General features: G+C 44.0%; 1 protein-coding gene across 1 annotated transcript; it reads right to left on the minus strand.

Moving 5' to 3' along the window:
* Positions 1-1076: 1076 nt before the first annotated feature.
* LOC128738933 (pre-mRNA-processing-splicing factor 8) lies at positions 1077-14747 on the minus strand. Its single transcript, XM_053834427.1, has 8 exons — positions 14633-14747; positions 13415-14426; positions 13219-13344; positions 11961-12822; positions 10813-11637; positions 10555-10747; positions 4659-5383; positions 1077-4597 (listed from the first exon to the last, which is right to left on the minus strand). The coding sequence occupies exons 2-8, from the start codon at positions 14416-14418 to the stop codon at positions 1184-1186; spliced, it is 7149 nt and encodes a 2382-aa protein (XP_053690402.1). The 5' UTR covers positions 14419-14426; positions 14633-14747; the 3' UTR covers positions 1077-1183.
* Positions 14748-16659: the final 1912 nt, after the last annotated feature.

Consider the following 16659-nt stretch of genomic DNA (forward strand, 5'->3'; position numbering starts at 1 on the left):
GATTCGCTCATCAGTTTGCCGAGATTACTCTGCAGCAACTCCTTCCGCTTATTACCGCCGAATGTTCAGACATTCGGACAGACGGGCAGTTTCTTCCTCGTTGGTTAAGTTGAGAAACTTATGTCGAATTTGTTTATTCAATGCGGGTTGAAACTGGATGAATTTTATCTGTCAGATAGGAGCAAATGAAGACGAAAAGTTCATCCAGTTCCAATCCGGATTGAATAAACAAATTCGATATTAATTAGACCACTCCCCCAAGCATTCATCCTTAGGCATGGGTCACGTTACTTGGAGGATTGGGGTCCTCCTCCGCAATTTGCTCAGAATGTGGCATCGGGAGCAGAAGAGTTTTTCACGAGATTTGCCACGGAAGAGACTCGTTATGCAACTCCGGATGGTTCCAGGACAGGTTTGTCAGTCGTACGGCGCTGTGTATCTTGACTTGCGACAGGCAACTCGGGTCTAGGGTCCCGATATAATTTCCTCACCGCTTGTTCACTCTTTTTAGGGAGTCAGACATGGTAATTCATCAACAAAAGTCACTGGCGGAGTTTCATAGTACATTAATCAAGTGATCCCTAGATGGCTTTGTGCAATCTTTGCATGGCATAAAAGTGCAATCGATCACGATGCATGGAGAAGCTGCAAAGTTGATGCACCGCTGGCCATTAACATTGATGTCGGTGTATAGGTTGTGGCATGCTCCTTCGGGTCTATACATCGTTTTCTACTAACCTGCGCGTTTATATCCTTAATGACCTGAATGATCGCCTTTCAATCTATCACGTGATGTTGCATTCTACCTAACACAACAAAGCTCGTTCGCAGCTCATTGGTGATGCTTTCGCTTTGGAAAAACTCCGTCGCGGCTATTCCAAATCTTTTTACCATTGTAACAGATTTCCTGCAGAGTTACGAAACCGAATCGGCGGGGCACAAGCTTGGCCGAGCAGCATCCGATCGCCACCTGCTAGGTACCTATTTCCGAGTTTTTGAAACTATACCAGATAGAAACTGCCCTTCTTGGAACAAATTTTCGGATGATTCAGCAACTTGTTCACCAAATGGAGCTAGATGCTTTATTCTGAACAGTATTATTTTAGTCATACATGATAATTGTATATTTACAAGTGCTCGAAATCGCACACTCCACGCTCGATCATTGCGCTCACCAAAACATTTACGCATACAAATCCTCCCTATCGGCTCCGTTTCCGTCTCCTCCTTCTTCCAAACTGGAAAACAGCAAGAAATGGGACGGCCGATGTACCTCGTGGTAGAACTCTTTCGGATTCGCTAGCTGCAGCTCGTACTTCATGTTCGGATCGTGCCGCACACCCATAAAGTTGTAATTCCAGCTGCCCTGCCCGGGGACCATAAAGAAGCCCAGGAACTTGTTCGACAGCAACATCTGAACGCGTTCGTAGTGCGACGGTAGGTAACCCTTCGGGTTATTGCCCTTATCGGTGTTTTTGTGACCCCACTCGTAACCGGAGGGGGTCAGTTTGTACGCCGTCAGCGAGCACGATCCGGGTGTGAATGAGCAGGTAATGATGATGGTTTTCTCCCCGTCCCAGGTTGGATTTTCGGACATTATTTTTGCGTGTGTTGTTATGTCCTGCGGTGACAGTTGGGGTAACTCGTTTGGTTGGGTGTGAATCCAGCCGAGAGGTTCCATGTCCTTCAGATACTGGTGAGAGGGAAGCGAATTCGGGAGGTTGATTTGTTGATGGGTGCCCCACTGTGGTGGCATAACGATGCAGCGAATTTCTTTGACCTGAGGGTTATCGGGTGGACTCACACCGTACAGATAACCGGCAATTTGCGCACGCAAATCGGAAATGGTGACGAATTTTTTGAGAATGTTCTTCGGCAGGATATACGTGTAACCGGTTTCCTTAATGTCGTCGGAACTAACATAAATGTGGTTAGTACGGAGGTGCAGGTTGGTTGCCGAAATAGCTCGCACACGCCACTCGGTTTTAGAACTGAACGTAGTGGTTTCGTAGTTACTAGTTGTTGACGTAATTATCTCATCTCCGTGTTTGTTGGTTGTTCGCGTGGTGGTGGCCGTCAGTTGAGACTGTTCCTTGGTTTGTTTTTCGATTTCGGCAATCTGTTGGCGCTGAGCCGACGGGGCGGAAATTTCCATACCCAATATGATGTCACGAATTTCGGACTGCGTTAGCGAAGCAACGTTTACATTGTTCTTCTTGCCGTAATCGGCAAGAATCAAATCCTTCAGCTGAACTTCAACCTTGATCCATTCTTCATCGCTTAGCGTGGGCCAAATGTGATGCGCCTCGGTAATGGTAGTTTTATCCGGTTTTAGAATCACTTTTGTTCGCTCGGTATTAACGTGCAAAGCACGCAGGATAAGGATCAATCGGGAGAATGCCGTGTAGGACGAAATTGTCTTCAACCAATCGTCATACAAATTGAACAGTACCATTTGTGGTTCGGTTGCCTTTAGAATCAAATCACCGAACTTTTCCACCTTCAAACAAGCCTGGAATGGTAACTGCAGTTCCGATCCTTTGATGACAATGTTGGGGAAATCGAGCAAATGCACCTCAAGCGGATCCAACATACCTTTTCTGGTGACAATGATTTGCTTGGGTTGTTCTTCGACGGGAAGTGATCGAATAAGGGCAGCCACTTCTTCTGCCGTCTTCCACTTAGCCAATTGGCCAAGACGTTTTTGACCAGCCCACACGGAAGTGTGAATGATTTTCAAGAATAGCTGACCCGTTCGAGGATTGAAGATGAAAATTGCACCGTTGATCGGTTTGGTAGTCAAATTTCCTTCGAATGTCTTGTGGATCGTCACACGATACACATTGGTGTCGTCCACAAACCAGATAATCTGGTTGGAAAACAGCTCTCCATAGTTCTGTGATGAAAGATAGGGTTCCGTCGGTTCAGAGCTGTACAACTGAAGGGCCTTACGAATACGTTCTCGAAGCACATAAAGGGCAGGATTTGCCTTCATTATTTTAGCCATAGCTTGTTGAATAAGCGGTTTGCATCCTGGGAACCAATTTCCATAAGCGCTGTGAAGATTGTAGGCCAAATCGATCGCAATAAGGACTCCGGTTGGCGATGGATAAATGGACATGTTGTCTGTGGTGTAATCCAAGAACTTGGCTCGAGCATATCGCTCAACATCGTGAGAATCGTAGTCACCCCATCTCAGTTGAACGTCCAACCAGTACTTTTGAGTGGTAGTATTATCCATTGTGTCTTTTGTATCGGCTAGCAAAGAAGGTCGTGAAACGTTCCACTTATAAGCAGGGAACAGCAGGATATCCGCACAAGAAGAGTTCATTTTGTACGACTTCCTAGGGTGAATCGTTTCTTTTTGAACGGTTTCGATTTCAAGCGCGTCTAATTCCTGATCGAATACCTGACAAAGGTCCATCACGATAGATTCGTGAATCTTTTGCCACAAGTGAGCACGGAATATTTGAATGAGAGAAATTTTCAAAGTGGGAATTTTACCATGCATGAAAATACCTGTCAGATCCAGCTGTACCTGGAAACCAACGTACACGTTAGCTCGGTTGATGGTTGGTGACCACCAAAGCGTGAATCGACGATTGGGAATCTGGTTCAAACCAGACCGCTGCGCGTTGGTCAGTTTCTTATACTTCATCGACTCTTCGAATCCGGAAGCCTTCTCCCAGAAAAGACCTTCCCATGTGGGGAAATATGTACCCTTAAAGAGTGTGTGTTCCAGAATACCCTCTACGCCACCAAGAGCCTGAATCATGTCCGTACGGTAGTTGTTCAAATTCCACAGTTTGCCATCGTGTCGCTGATGTGTCCACCAGAAGGGATTCTGTTTCAGAACCTGATACTGTTTGAATTCCGTCCTGATTCTCCAACCTTTGTCATATGCTAACGTGTGACGATCCTTCTGGAACAGCGTATTGATTCTAGGGATACCCCTATCCCAGCTGTCTTCCAAATCTTCCAATGTCAATCGTCTGTTTTGAGCATTCGCCTCCTGCCGCTTGAGTGCATATTCGGCCCACACTCGCTGAGAGTCTATAAACTCACTCTCCCACGGTTGAATATACCGATACAAATTCGGAATCAGTTGATCTTCGTCGTGGGACATACCCGATCGGAAATGTGTAATTCCGGTATCAGTCTGTTTAGACCAACGCAAATCCGATTGCGGAATCAGGACGTGTCCCATACTCAACATACCCAATCCACCCAACTCCTTTGGAGTGTAGAAAACCACCGGCGGGAAACGGGAAGGCATTTTCGAGTTCAAACCAATCTTGATACGCGTTTGAATTTTGTTTTCGCACTTCACCAACAAATCCAACAGTTCCTGGGTGTTAACGACTGCCTCCCGGAAGTACGTCATCAATCCAATCAACGCCGTGTTCCATTTGTTTACAATTTTAGTAAACGTAGTAGATCCGGAAGCCATCAGAATCTGCCGGACTCGGTTGTGGAATCGAGATAACGATTCATCATCCACTCGAAGGAAACACTGTGCCGTACGTTCCTTGGTTACTTCGTTTTGTAAATTCCACACGCCATCCCTGTGAGTGAACTCTTCGTTTTGGGTGCGACACTAAGAAGGAAAACCACCCATTAAATCATGCCAACATAAAAAATTAAACAAAAAATCTCACCTTAGGTAAAATCCTGCACTCAAATCCGCACATGTTAAACAGCAAGTTTGGATTGTCCTTCGAATACACCGAAACAAACGTGTTATCCCACTGAACCGTGGTTACTGAACGGGGTAAACGATTCTTGATATCCCAAAACACAGCGCGACCCAAATTTACGTCATGTTTCATCAGTCGCATCCGAGCATCGCGAGGCCAACACTTCTTATTATTATACCCAACGATGTTCTCATTGTTCGGATCGGGATGTTCGGTCAAATAGCGCTGAATCAAATCGCGTGCCTCCTCAGCCGTAAATCGGAAAAAGATATGAATCCGATCCACGTACCGACAGTACAGCCGAATCGGGTGACACGTTTCGGTGGCCACATCCTGGAACGTGAGGAAATCGTTCGGCATCTGCGGCGGGCCGGCCATTTCGCTGGCCCGCTGTAAGCCCAGTACCAGCAGATCCAACACCAGCCCGTAGTACTGCACGATGAACGAAGCAAACTGCAGCCCCCGGATGATTCCGTAACTGTTCGTGTGGTTCATGTCCTTGTAGTTAATTACGACGTTGTTTTTGGCCGTCATGTAATCGGCAATGTTATGATCGACGATCAACCGCAGCAGTCGATTCAGCAGGGTTAAATCGATCTTTTCGTACAACTTTTCATAGCGTGATTCGAGTAGCACATTACATTCGCCTTCCGATACATCCCACACGTCCTGCAGGTTGTTGATGCCTGAAATTATTGAAGAGGAAGAAATTGTTATTGTCGTAAACTATTGCAAATGATTTAAATTCAATCAAATTCCAAAAATATTAATACGTTCAAGTCGAATTTCTTAAACACTAAACTAAACACTCATCAGACAAAAAGTACAGTACCCGCAGACTGTACGAATCGTTGAATTTTCATGAAAATTCGGGAAAAAATCCAAAGTTACGATTTGCTCCTCAATGAACCGTAACCTCAAGTAAACGTTTAGGTGATATGCATAAAACCGTCCGTATCCAACTGGTATAATCAAGCAAATATCGTTGATCAATATAAAGAATAGCAGCGGTCCGAGATGACTCCCTTGTGGTGCACCAAAAAAGTTTCTAAAAGCAATAGATTTGTAGGCACCAAGTTTTACACACAATCGACGGTTGGTCAGATATGGTACAAACCTCTTCACAGTAACGCATCACCCGGCTAACGGCAAAACCTCTGTGTCTATACCGTTCCTAAACCATTTTAGTCTGGTGTGCCTTAAGACAGAGCACTTAGCCCTCTCATCTTAGCTCTTTAATTTATATTAAATACGATTGGAGCTACTTTCGTCATCGCCATTCCTGTCGACTCTGTCTGTCCAGCGCCTCTATGGTTCAAAGGTACACGGGTACCAGCGAGCCATACGCCCTGGCGGGTGTTGTGGGTTCAAATCCGGTTATAATCTCTGATTATAGCTTGGTTCGACCCATGCACCTTCCAGCATTGGACAAAAGGTAGGAGCCGTAAGGACAACTTGTTAAGCGTAGCTACCTATAACCCCCCCCCCTTCCTTTCCCAAAAAATTTACTTTCCCCTACCGTCCCTCCATCAATTGTAGATTCATCGTTTCAAAAAATATTAATCTTAATTTCTTGGAGATCAGGTGCTGGGACATTACTATCTTCCATGAACAATTCTAGATTAACTTTTGTTCCCTCTCTTTCTACAACTTCGCGCCGTTAGGTGTTCAATAAGAAACAGCCTCCACTTTTGTCGTTCCTAAACATATCAGGTCTCGGTGTGTGGCCCTTAAGAGAATGGTTCACCTTCCCCTAAAATTTGGCCATGTCATTAATTCGAAATAGTCGCTCGAGATCTTAACGATCTCTGCCCTAGTTCTGGTGCCTTTTATTTCTCAGGATCGTGTTCCTCAGCGCACATATACGGCAACTAGGTCAGAGTTAATATTTGAGCCCCGTAGGGAACGTATGTTCGTGATGTTAGAGAAGAACCTGCGATTGATGAAAATGTGGTCAATATGGTTCATTGTACATTGATCAGGTGATCTCCAGGGATCAGGGAAATATTTGCGTGGGAAGGTGCTCCGGATTCTGTCGTGCTCTGCAAAATATCACAATTCTCGGCAGTTTATTGCCAACGCACAGAAGACGAATCGATTTGCTCTCTCACAGTTACCTTCTCCAAGGCGACGAGTTTTGTTTTGCTTTTGCAGTGCTTTGCTCTGCCGGCCAGTGAGCTTCAGTTTGGTTTCATCTTTCTTTTTCTGCCAGAGCGCTACCGAATGCTTGCTCTCAAGGTCACGGAGCAAATCGTTCCACTCCATATAATTGCCTATCGCATATTCTCTTTGACACGGAGCGAATAGTCTCGTGTCTCCTGCGCGAAGAAAATATTAGCTCTGCTTGTCGTTGTGCTCCTTCTGCGCAAGATGAGTGGTCTTAAGAGAAAACAGTATTCTGGAATCGTCCGGAGGGAGAGGAAACAGTTGAACAAAAGCAACTTGATCGTTGTGAGAAGTAGATTGCTCTGCCTCTGTATGCATAAGATGAGCAAAATGAAGCCTGCTTCACTAAGGTTGCACGTGTTCCGAAAGAGGTATGGATAGGAATTGCTGGATAAAACGCTGACGACCACGGTGGGGTCTATTTTTTTTTGCAGCGGAGCTACGATGGAGTGGGCGAATTACAGTAGCTTAGCAAGATATTGTTGTTGTTGACGAGTTTGTTATAGTGGTTTAAAGCTAAGCAAGATATTCAGTTTCTGGATCTAGGATTCTCATATTCAACGCAATAGTGGAAGGGTTGTAAAGCACAGAAACTTGAAGCATCCGAAAATGTATTGATCCTAGCAAATGGTTAGTCGAAATAATCATCCAACATCGTAGTGCTCGGTTTACGATTAGAAAAAATTAGTCGAGGTGAGACCTCTGAATCTGCCACGGAATTTTCTGAAAAAATTAGTCGAGGTGAGACCTCTGAATCTGCCACGGAATTACACTGATCACATTGAGGATGTGCTTCTACTGCTCGTTCAGAGAACCTGAATTAAATTGTTCACCCATTCGCTTTTATCAGTTTTCCGAGTTTACTCTGCAGCCACACTTTCCGTGCGGTGGTTGACATTCCCCGATAAACCAATCGAAGTTTGAAGCACCTTACTTCTTTGTTTATTTGTTGTAAAAAATATCATCTATAAAAGTGGGAAGTCCGAAGATATTGGATGGTTCTCCTTCACACTGTGTTCGGTTGCTTTAGATTTGAAATAATATGGTGTCATTTTTTGAACCATTATTTACCCTTTCCACTTCTGAAATATGTTCCTTAAACCGAATCCCCAAATTGCTTCTGGTTTGACCAATATTACTTACTTAATTGCCCAAGCAGCCCACTTTTCGCACTTATGGTTGCAAACGTGTTTATGACTGATATTAGTCATAAATCAGCTGCCACCAGTGGTTTGTAACAACTGTGCTGGTCGGGTAGCGCTAACGTCTTACAAGGCCTGCGCAGAATAATTTCTCCAAATATTTCGGTCCATGGCAGTTGGTCTCCAGTTCCACGGGCACCCAGTGCTCGTCAGATCTCGCTCCAGCTGGTTTTACCACCTGGCTCGCTGTGCCCCTCTTCGTCTTGTTCCTACCGAATTCGACGCGAAACCCATTTTTGCAGAATAGTTGTCCGGCATTCTAGCAACATGTTCTGCCCAACGTATCCGTCCAGCTTTAACTACTTTCTGAATACTAGGTTCGCCGTAGAGGCGCATGAGCACGTGGTTCCATCTTCGCCTTCATACACCATTTTCCTGCACTCCGCCAAAGATGGTTCTTAGCACCCGCCGTTCGAAAACTCCGAATACTCGTAGGTCCTCTTCTAGCGGTGTCTACATTTCGTGCCCGTAAAGGACAACCAGCCCAATTAGCGTTTTGTACAGTGTGCTCAACATTGCTCGACCACAAGTATTTCTGAAGTCCCTACTGAAATAGGCCCTACTGCCGCTGATAATATGCCTTTTAATCTCACGGTATTGGTATTGTTGTGCTCTGTTACCAGTGAGCCAAGCTATGCGAACTCGTCGACTACCTCAAACTCATCCCCATCGATTGCCACGGTACTGCCTAAGCAACCCCGTTTCAACCCGCCCGCCAGCATATACTTCGTTTTAGACGTATTTATCTTCAACGCAATATTCTCTGCCTCGCGTCTGGTGTGCTAATCTTTCACCGCCACAAATCTTCTGCCGACAGCATCAACATCGTCAACAAAGCAAATAAATTGACTGGTTTTATTGAAAATCGTGCCCCGCATTCCGATCGCCGTTCCTGTTATGACACTTTCTTCAAATGCAATGTTGAAGAGCAGGCAGAAAAGATCATCTCTTTGTCGAAGTCTCCTGCGAGATTCGAATGGGTACCACAATTCACCCGAAATTCTCACACAGTACTGCATCCCATCCATCCTAGCCACCATAAGTCTAATGGGCTTACTCGGAAAGCCGTTTTCGTCCAGAATTTTTCAGAGCTGTTGTCGGTTTACACTATCATATACGGCTTTAAACTCAATGAACAGGTGATGCGTGGAAACTAAAAGTTCGCGGCACTTCTGAAGGATTTGCCGCACGGTGAAGATATGGTCCGTTGTAGACCGACCCTTCATAAAACCGGTCTAACTTCTCACGAATCTATTGATTATTTGCGAAAGTCGATGAAAGATGACTTGGGAAAGCACTTTGTAGGTGGCATATAGGATAGTGATCACTTGGTAGTTCTCACAATTCAACTTATCACCTTTCTTGTAGATAGGTAGGGTAGATAAGAAATTCCACTCCTCCGGTAGTAATTCCGGGTCCCAAATCTTGATAATCAATTGATGCAAGCAGCTGACCAACTTGCCCGGGTCCATATTAATAAGTGCCACTCCAAAGCCATCCTTTCCCGCTGCTTTGTTGTTCTTTATCCACTGGATGGCATCTTTAACTTCCCTTATCAATGGGGGCACATCTTCGTTGCTTGCTACACCAATGAGATCATTTCCTCCACTATCACGGTCTTCCGCCTGCACACCATTCAGATATTCATCGTAGTGTTTCTTCCACCTTCCGATCACCGCACGGTCGTCAGTCAAAATACATCCATCTTTATCTCTGAACATTTTGGCCTGCGGCACAAAGCCTTTGCGAGATTTGTTGAGTTTCTCATAGAACTTCCGTGTGTAGTGAAGGCGGTACAGCTGCACGAGTTCTTCGTACTGCTTCTCCTCCTGGTGGCGCTTCTTCTCCTAGAAGAGTCGGGTTTGCCGTCTCCGCTTCTGTTTGTATCGCTTCGCATTTTGACGGGCGGTTGTACGCAGCCTTTGTACCCGCGCTGCTGGCACTCCTCGTCAAATCATTCGTTACTTCGATTCGGTGCCACACGGCCTTAGACGACATCCAAAAGTGCTGGTCATCTACCAGAATGTGGTTGATCTAGATCTGAGAACAGGCCTCTCTATTAGGATATTTTCAGGTTCCAGGTACTTCCGACTGTTCCGTCGTGCAAAATAGGTACTACAGATAACCATTCCGCTGGCTACAGCGAAGTTAATTAATCACAAACTGTTGTCGTTCGTGATAGATGGGTCGCTTTCTTTAACGGAACGAAAAGAAGCATCTTCTGCAGCTCTCTCGGCAGGATACCCGCGCGCACCAGTTTAAGTAGAGTTCTGACATTTCAAGTTTGACTGGGTCCATACCGATTATTCCGAATTTGACAAATATGTTTCTGGACGATCTGTCGAATTGTTAGTTAATACCGCAAGCGTGAGGTTTGCAACAAGGGGATGATTTCGAACACGAATCTCATTGTCACAAAGCACACTCTCGCAATATATAAACCGTCACAGCCGCTGAAACTATTGAAGAATTTTGGACAATTAACGTACCTTGGCACCACTTGTACACTAGCAGCGGTGGTGGTTCCGTGTCACTTGGTTTAATCCATGGCGGGAACAGACGGCGCTTGTCTGCCTCGTACCAGAGATACTGATCAAGATAAGCATCGGTAATTTTCTCCAGCGGTTCCACATCATAAACCGGAATCAAGTGACTGTACAAATCCATAAATTCTATACCAGTCTGAAACGAAAGAAAAACGCAAATTATCAACTATTCTTAGAATGCATTTTTGTTTAAAAAGGAACCTCTTTAAATGCTCTCTGAGTAAGCAGGTGACGCTTGATTCTGGACAAAGCTTCATGTGGATTATCGTATGCCTGTTCGATAAGTCCCAATTCCTCACGCTGGCTTTGGTTGAGTCGTGACTTGACGCTGTAGGCTTCTTTCAAACGTTCCAAAGCCAAAATCAACAGTTTTGTATCGTGTTTATACGACAGCGGTGGGAAGGGAATCGGAGCAAATCGGCGCGACTCCAACCAATGCACTGTGGTAGTGTAGATTGCGACAGCTTCCTCCGGCGAAATGTACGGACCATCTTTCAAGTAGTTGTGCTGTCGTTCCTGTTCGGCCTTTAAGTACAATCGCGTTAGACGACCCAAGTTCTTTTTGCAAACTGTTTTGTCTACGGTAGCACCGCGTCGGATACGTTCACGATTGTAGTGCGCCGTGTTAGTCCACCAATCGGCCTTCATTTTTACGTATCGCAGAATCATGTTTTCGATTGGGATCGGTAGTCCGGGAACTTTCCACGGAATGTTTGCCTTCCAACAGCGCCAAGCTTCCGAAAGATGTTGAAGAATGGTTCGTGCCTTGTTTTGTTTGATTCCTTCCGGCATCATGTCCACAATGTCGTGCATAACGGACGCACGCAGCTCCAAATCGAAATGCGACTCAACACGCTGCTTGGTAACGGTTTTCGCAACTCCCTTCGAGTGACGACCTTCGAACTGACGGGAGAGCAAATTGCCCAACCAACGCTCCAACAGTGGAGTGATTCCTCGCATAAAGAACAGCCACACACGCCACCCCGGAGCCCAGAAGCCGCAGCCAGGCCCTTTGCCCACGGGACCCTGCAAAATGAAAACGTGTTTAGATTATTTCAATGCTAGGTGATTGTGATTGTGACAGGTGTTTATGATTTTAGTAGTTTGCAACCATTATTTTCTGGCAAGCAAACCAAGCCTGAATCATAATCGATAAAAATTGGTTAAAGTAGTAAAATTATGAAATGTGATATTCAGATGTGATATTTGATAAAAAAAGGGCCAATTTTTACCGATTTTTACTTAATTTAGCCACCAGGAATATGAACTGATCTACATTTGCAAGATCAACCAATCGAGTAATGGCCCAGAGAAAAACAAAAAATAAAGACGAACTATTTTATCCTTACCGTATTAAACCGATAGTAGATTAAGTGCTTCAAATCCTTGCACATACGAATTTGCCTCATCAGCTTGTACTTGTACCGATACATGCCGGTAAGTTGTCCGACGTGGGCAAATATGTACTGCAACCCATCGGCCAGCTGGAAGGCATCAACGTTGTTCAACCGATACTGGACATGAGAATCGATAATCAGCTTGGTTAAGCGCAATATTTCTCGACACAGATGGAAAGCATTGCCGAATCGGGACTTCTTACGCTCCTTCGTGGTAAGGGTCTTTACCGGTTTTAAATTAAAGTTATAATCCAAATGCAAATAGTTCAAATTTTTACGATGAATTAACAGGTTAAGCATATTGTAACCTTGGCGACAAACTTGCAAACCCGCTTCCACCCAGTCGAGGGTCGTAGTTTGAAAGAATTTCGTGGCTTTGAATGATCGAAACAGATAACGTTTCTTCTGCGGTTTTGGTTTCCGGTGTTTTAGGGCATTCAGAACGTAATATTTCAGTAGCTTCTGATAGCTGACACGGACCTTAACGGGATGTCCCGGAGGACAGTGTTCCTTGTACCAACCCTTCACCAGTGGGATGTCGATGGCACGACGACAACGTCCCGAGCGCATATTAAATGGACGTGGCGCCCAGAGTAGCGATATTCCATTGGCTGTGTTATCCGTATAAAGCGGAGTATCCTGCAAGAATGGTTGCACTTCTTCTGGCAAAGTAAACTCCTCGTCGTCATCCGGAAGCGGTTCGGTGGATTTAACTGCATGGCGATGGGCAATCGGGTTTATCAGCGGATCAAAATAGAACGCCGGTAAGTCAGGATCCTCAGTTTTTATGAAAACTACATTAGGAGTGTGATACCTGCGGAGAAAACGTAATATCTTTAACCCAGAGATAGTATCGATAGTCGGAATTTGAACGTGAGATGCGAGTCTAATAAGGAATTGTTTGTGACCCTCAACGAATGCTACCGTTGTTCTCTAGTAAACACTCAACATACAGGTCACAGTCGACAATTAAATTTAGATTATTTAATTAGTGCAATTAGCGCGCCGTTATAGTAAGTTCATTCTTAATCGACTTCTATTTTCTATAGCCACTGCGTTATAGCCTAATCTATATCTACAGAAAATCGACTGATTTAGCAGTGGCATATCTTAGCAATAACCCTACTATGAACTATGAACTTTTTCGAAACGTTAGAATAAGGTCCAAGCAAAAAACAGAAATTATCACAATCAAAATCGATGAACTCACCAGGAGAGATGCACGAAATGCGGCATATTGTTGTAAAGATACGGAAAAGCAATGCGATATTCGGTACGAATTGGCTGCCGTATAATAATCTTATTAATGTCGTTGAATTCATTCCAATCCTCATCCCTGGAAAGAAAAAAAAATCCAACATAAGTCCTTGCCAACAAGAAACTAACGTAATTTAGTTTTATTTTACCCAACATTATGATCCTTGATCAGAGGCTCAAACTTCGGCCCTCCCGGAATCGCCATGTTCAGTGCTTTAGCGGTGAAGAAACTCTTCGGATCAAACAGATAGAAGAAATTGCCATCCACCAGATCGGTCAGCAGTTGATTCGCCAGTCGATAGAGGGTGGCCATTTGCGGCAACGTTAGGTTCCACTTCCGATACGTGGAACCATTAACATACGGTGTACCGATCAGTGGGCGATGCTCGTAAAACCAATCGTGAACACTTCCATCTTCCTCGGTATCCAGTTCGATCTGGATCGCTTCCAGCGGTTCAACATCCAGCACGTTATCTGCGTAATCCAGTGGGGGTTCTTCGTCGTCAAAAGGAGGGAACCGCATTCTCTTGAAGTGCCGTCGGTCACGTTTTTCACGACGCATCATTATCCACATTGTTCCCCACTGGGCGATGTAAACCGGCTCTATAACCCACGGTATTTCGTTGACAAACGTAATCGCTCCCGTAATATGATAAAGAACCGGAACATCACGAATCTGCTCCCAAGGCATAGGCATGTTTTCCAACAGTTTCATAACGGCATGTGGCATATACTTTAGCGCTCCAAGGTACACTCGTTTATCATGTCGATATTTTCTACTGGTCATATCACCGTGATCCCTGATAATCTTCCGTATATGCTCAGGTGGCATATCCTCTTTTTGGGCATCCACGAATCCAAACTTACGCTTCTCGGCAAAGCGTTTCGTCTGCAGCTGTTGCCATTTTTGAGCCTTTTCGATTAATTTCTCCTCCGACAGGATAATATCCGGCTTTGGTGGACCCGGTGGAGGAATGTGTCCCATGGGAGGCGGAATCTGCATTTGTGTGGCAGCCAGTTGTTGGGCATGCATCTGGGCGGCAGCTGCCTGATGCTGCTGGGCTTGTGCCTGCTGAACGGCGAAGGCCTGCTGCTGAGCCATCATATGGGCCGCCCATTGGTTGGGGGGTATCATATATGGCGGAAGAGCCATTTTTTACGCTGTTGAATAGTACAAAATTTAATTATACTCTAAATCTTAAAATGTTATTCAATAATTTGAAAATAAATAAAATAGAAATATTTTCATCGAGCAGATGTCGGCCATTACTACATTTCTCAGCGGAGGCAGAGGCCGGCCTACCAAAAACTTTGAATCGAATTTTCGTATCCAAATAATGACTTCTCGAAGCGAAAATAACACTCACTTTATAGTAAAACCACTAAAGTCACGAATTATATGTTTTTTAACACCTTTCAAATAACTTTCCACAATTAATTGGCGAAACAATCACCGCACAAAATGCGTACACGTTAAACGTTTTGCGATGTTAGCCACTTTTTGCTTGAAAATATTGAAACAACTGTGCTGCCAGATGATTTTTGTTCATAAACGTCAAACATTTTTCGAGCAATTTTGCACAGTAAAAATGTTAAACTTTAATAGCGAATTTGTTTATTCAATCCAGGTTGGAACTGGATGAATTTTATCTGTTAGATAGGAGCAAATGAACACAAAAAATTCATCTAGTTCCAACCCGGATTGAATAAACAAATTCGCTATAAGTTGCAAAAAGAAAAATCCATTGCAATAATAGGGTAACCAAAACGCATTTTAGACCCCATTAGCAGCTGTACATAATTTGGACACTTCCAATTGATTTTGCTTTGTGTCCAAATTATGTACAGCTGCTAATGGGGTCCAAAATTGAACAATGTTTACATTTTTACATTCGAATAACAAACAATCATGAATGTATCCATAGTAACTCCGTCAGAGCGAACTCGACGTTCCTGCAATGAATGTCAAAAGATTGTGCCCACTTGTGCTCAATAGCCGCCATTATCGCTCGTGAAAAGCTGGATAGAGTTGATTATATTGCTACGTCCAAGGGGTCGGACACTTAGCACATAGTGCCCCGGCATTGCAGAGATATCAACGGCACATCTCTAAAGCCTTATAAAAATAACATTTATAGGGCTTTACACACCTCCGGTTCAATTTTACATATGAAATGGGAGCACTGCCAGTTGTCAAAATCATCTCGCACGGTTGCCTATCAATCGGGATCTATCAGATTTTAACGAATTTAACAAATCTTGCAGTTCGGCACTTTCGGTACAGCATCGGCACAGCTCAGTTCGTTTCAAGTCGCCTAACATAAAAACGGCTGTGCCGAGTGACCGACCCCTTGGTATCAACGGTTAAGAATTACATCGGGGGATAGCGCAATGCGAATAATTACGTAGGTGAGGGGGCCAGCCATTGTCAATTGGGTATTTTAATTTTCCCAAAAAGTGGCTTTTTTCACCTCATTTGATAGCCCGTCGTTTTCTTAATCTAACGGTTCTTTTTTTATTTCAATTAAGTCAATATCTAATGAAAAACTTGATAAAAATCAAAAATAGAATGATTTGCTGTTTGACAGATATCAACCAAGCTGATTGATTGACAAACGAAATTGACAAATTGAAATGATGTCAGAAATTCTCTCCTTCTCTTCTATCTTTCTGATAGAGTTCTTCATTTTGACGGAGCTTTTGACAGCTCCCATATGAAACCATCCGATCATCCGATGACCATAGTTTATCTATTCACTGTGTTGTCTGACGTGAACTGAGAAGAAAAGTGGTTTACTTATAACCTGAGAGAGAGTCGCGAAGACGGCCTTTTTTTCTCATGCTTTGACTGTTTTTTTTCCTACTATGTTTGTATTCATTTTCTGGCTAACTGTTCAAGCGCATTCGTGAACTCTACATAGGACGTAGTGATAAGGGTGATAAGTGGGTGTTTTGGAGTGACATTTTTTTTTGCAAAAATACTGTATGAAAAATGCAACAAATCGGAACTTCAACTTTTGTCAAGTTTTCCTGAAGAACTACCAACCGAAAACTTGCATGAGTTACCAATACCACTGACGAACTGACATGACACATAGAAGAAAATTCTTCAAAAACCATCGTCCTACACATTTTGCTTGCACACTAATGCCCTCTGTTATGCATGTTGCGGAGTAGCTTGCATTTGCAGGGTTTTATACTGTAGGATTTTACATTTGCAGGATTTTATACTGTAGGTTTTTAACATTTGTATGGTTTTATACTGGAAACTCGAAGCAACACTCGAGCGCCGCGGTGTGGACATGTTGCGAAACATGCTTTTTTGAAAAATAAGTTGTTTTTGAATGAACGATGGAATTAACGCGAGTGTCTCGTCTGTTTGTCTGTGCCAATA

This window comes from Sabethes cyaneus, chromosome 2 (assembly GCF_943734655.1).
Source record: "Sabethes cyaneus chromosome 2, idSabCyanKW18_F2, whole genome shotgun sequence".
Lineage (NCBI taxonomy): Eukaryota > Metazoa > Arthropoda > Insecta > Diptera > Culicidae > Sabethes > Sabethes cyaneus.

Excerpts from the sequence above, each read along its gene's own strand:
- LOC128738933 (XM_053834427.1), bottom strand. The coding sequence starts at position 14,418 with ATGGCTCTTCCGCCATATATGATACCCCCCAACCAATGGGCGGCCCAT. Across the intron at positions 13,345-13,414 it reads ATCAAGGATCATAATGTTGG|GGATGAGGATTGGAATGAAT; the intron begins GTAAAATAAAAC and ends TTTTCTTTCCAG. Across the intron at positions 11,638-11,960 it reads TCTACTATCGGTTTAATACG|GGTCCCGTGGGCAAAGGGCC; the intron begins GTAAGGATAAAA and ends TTCATTTTGCAG.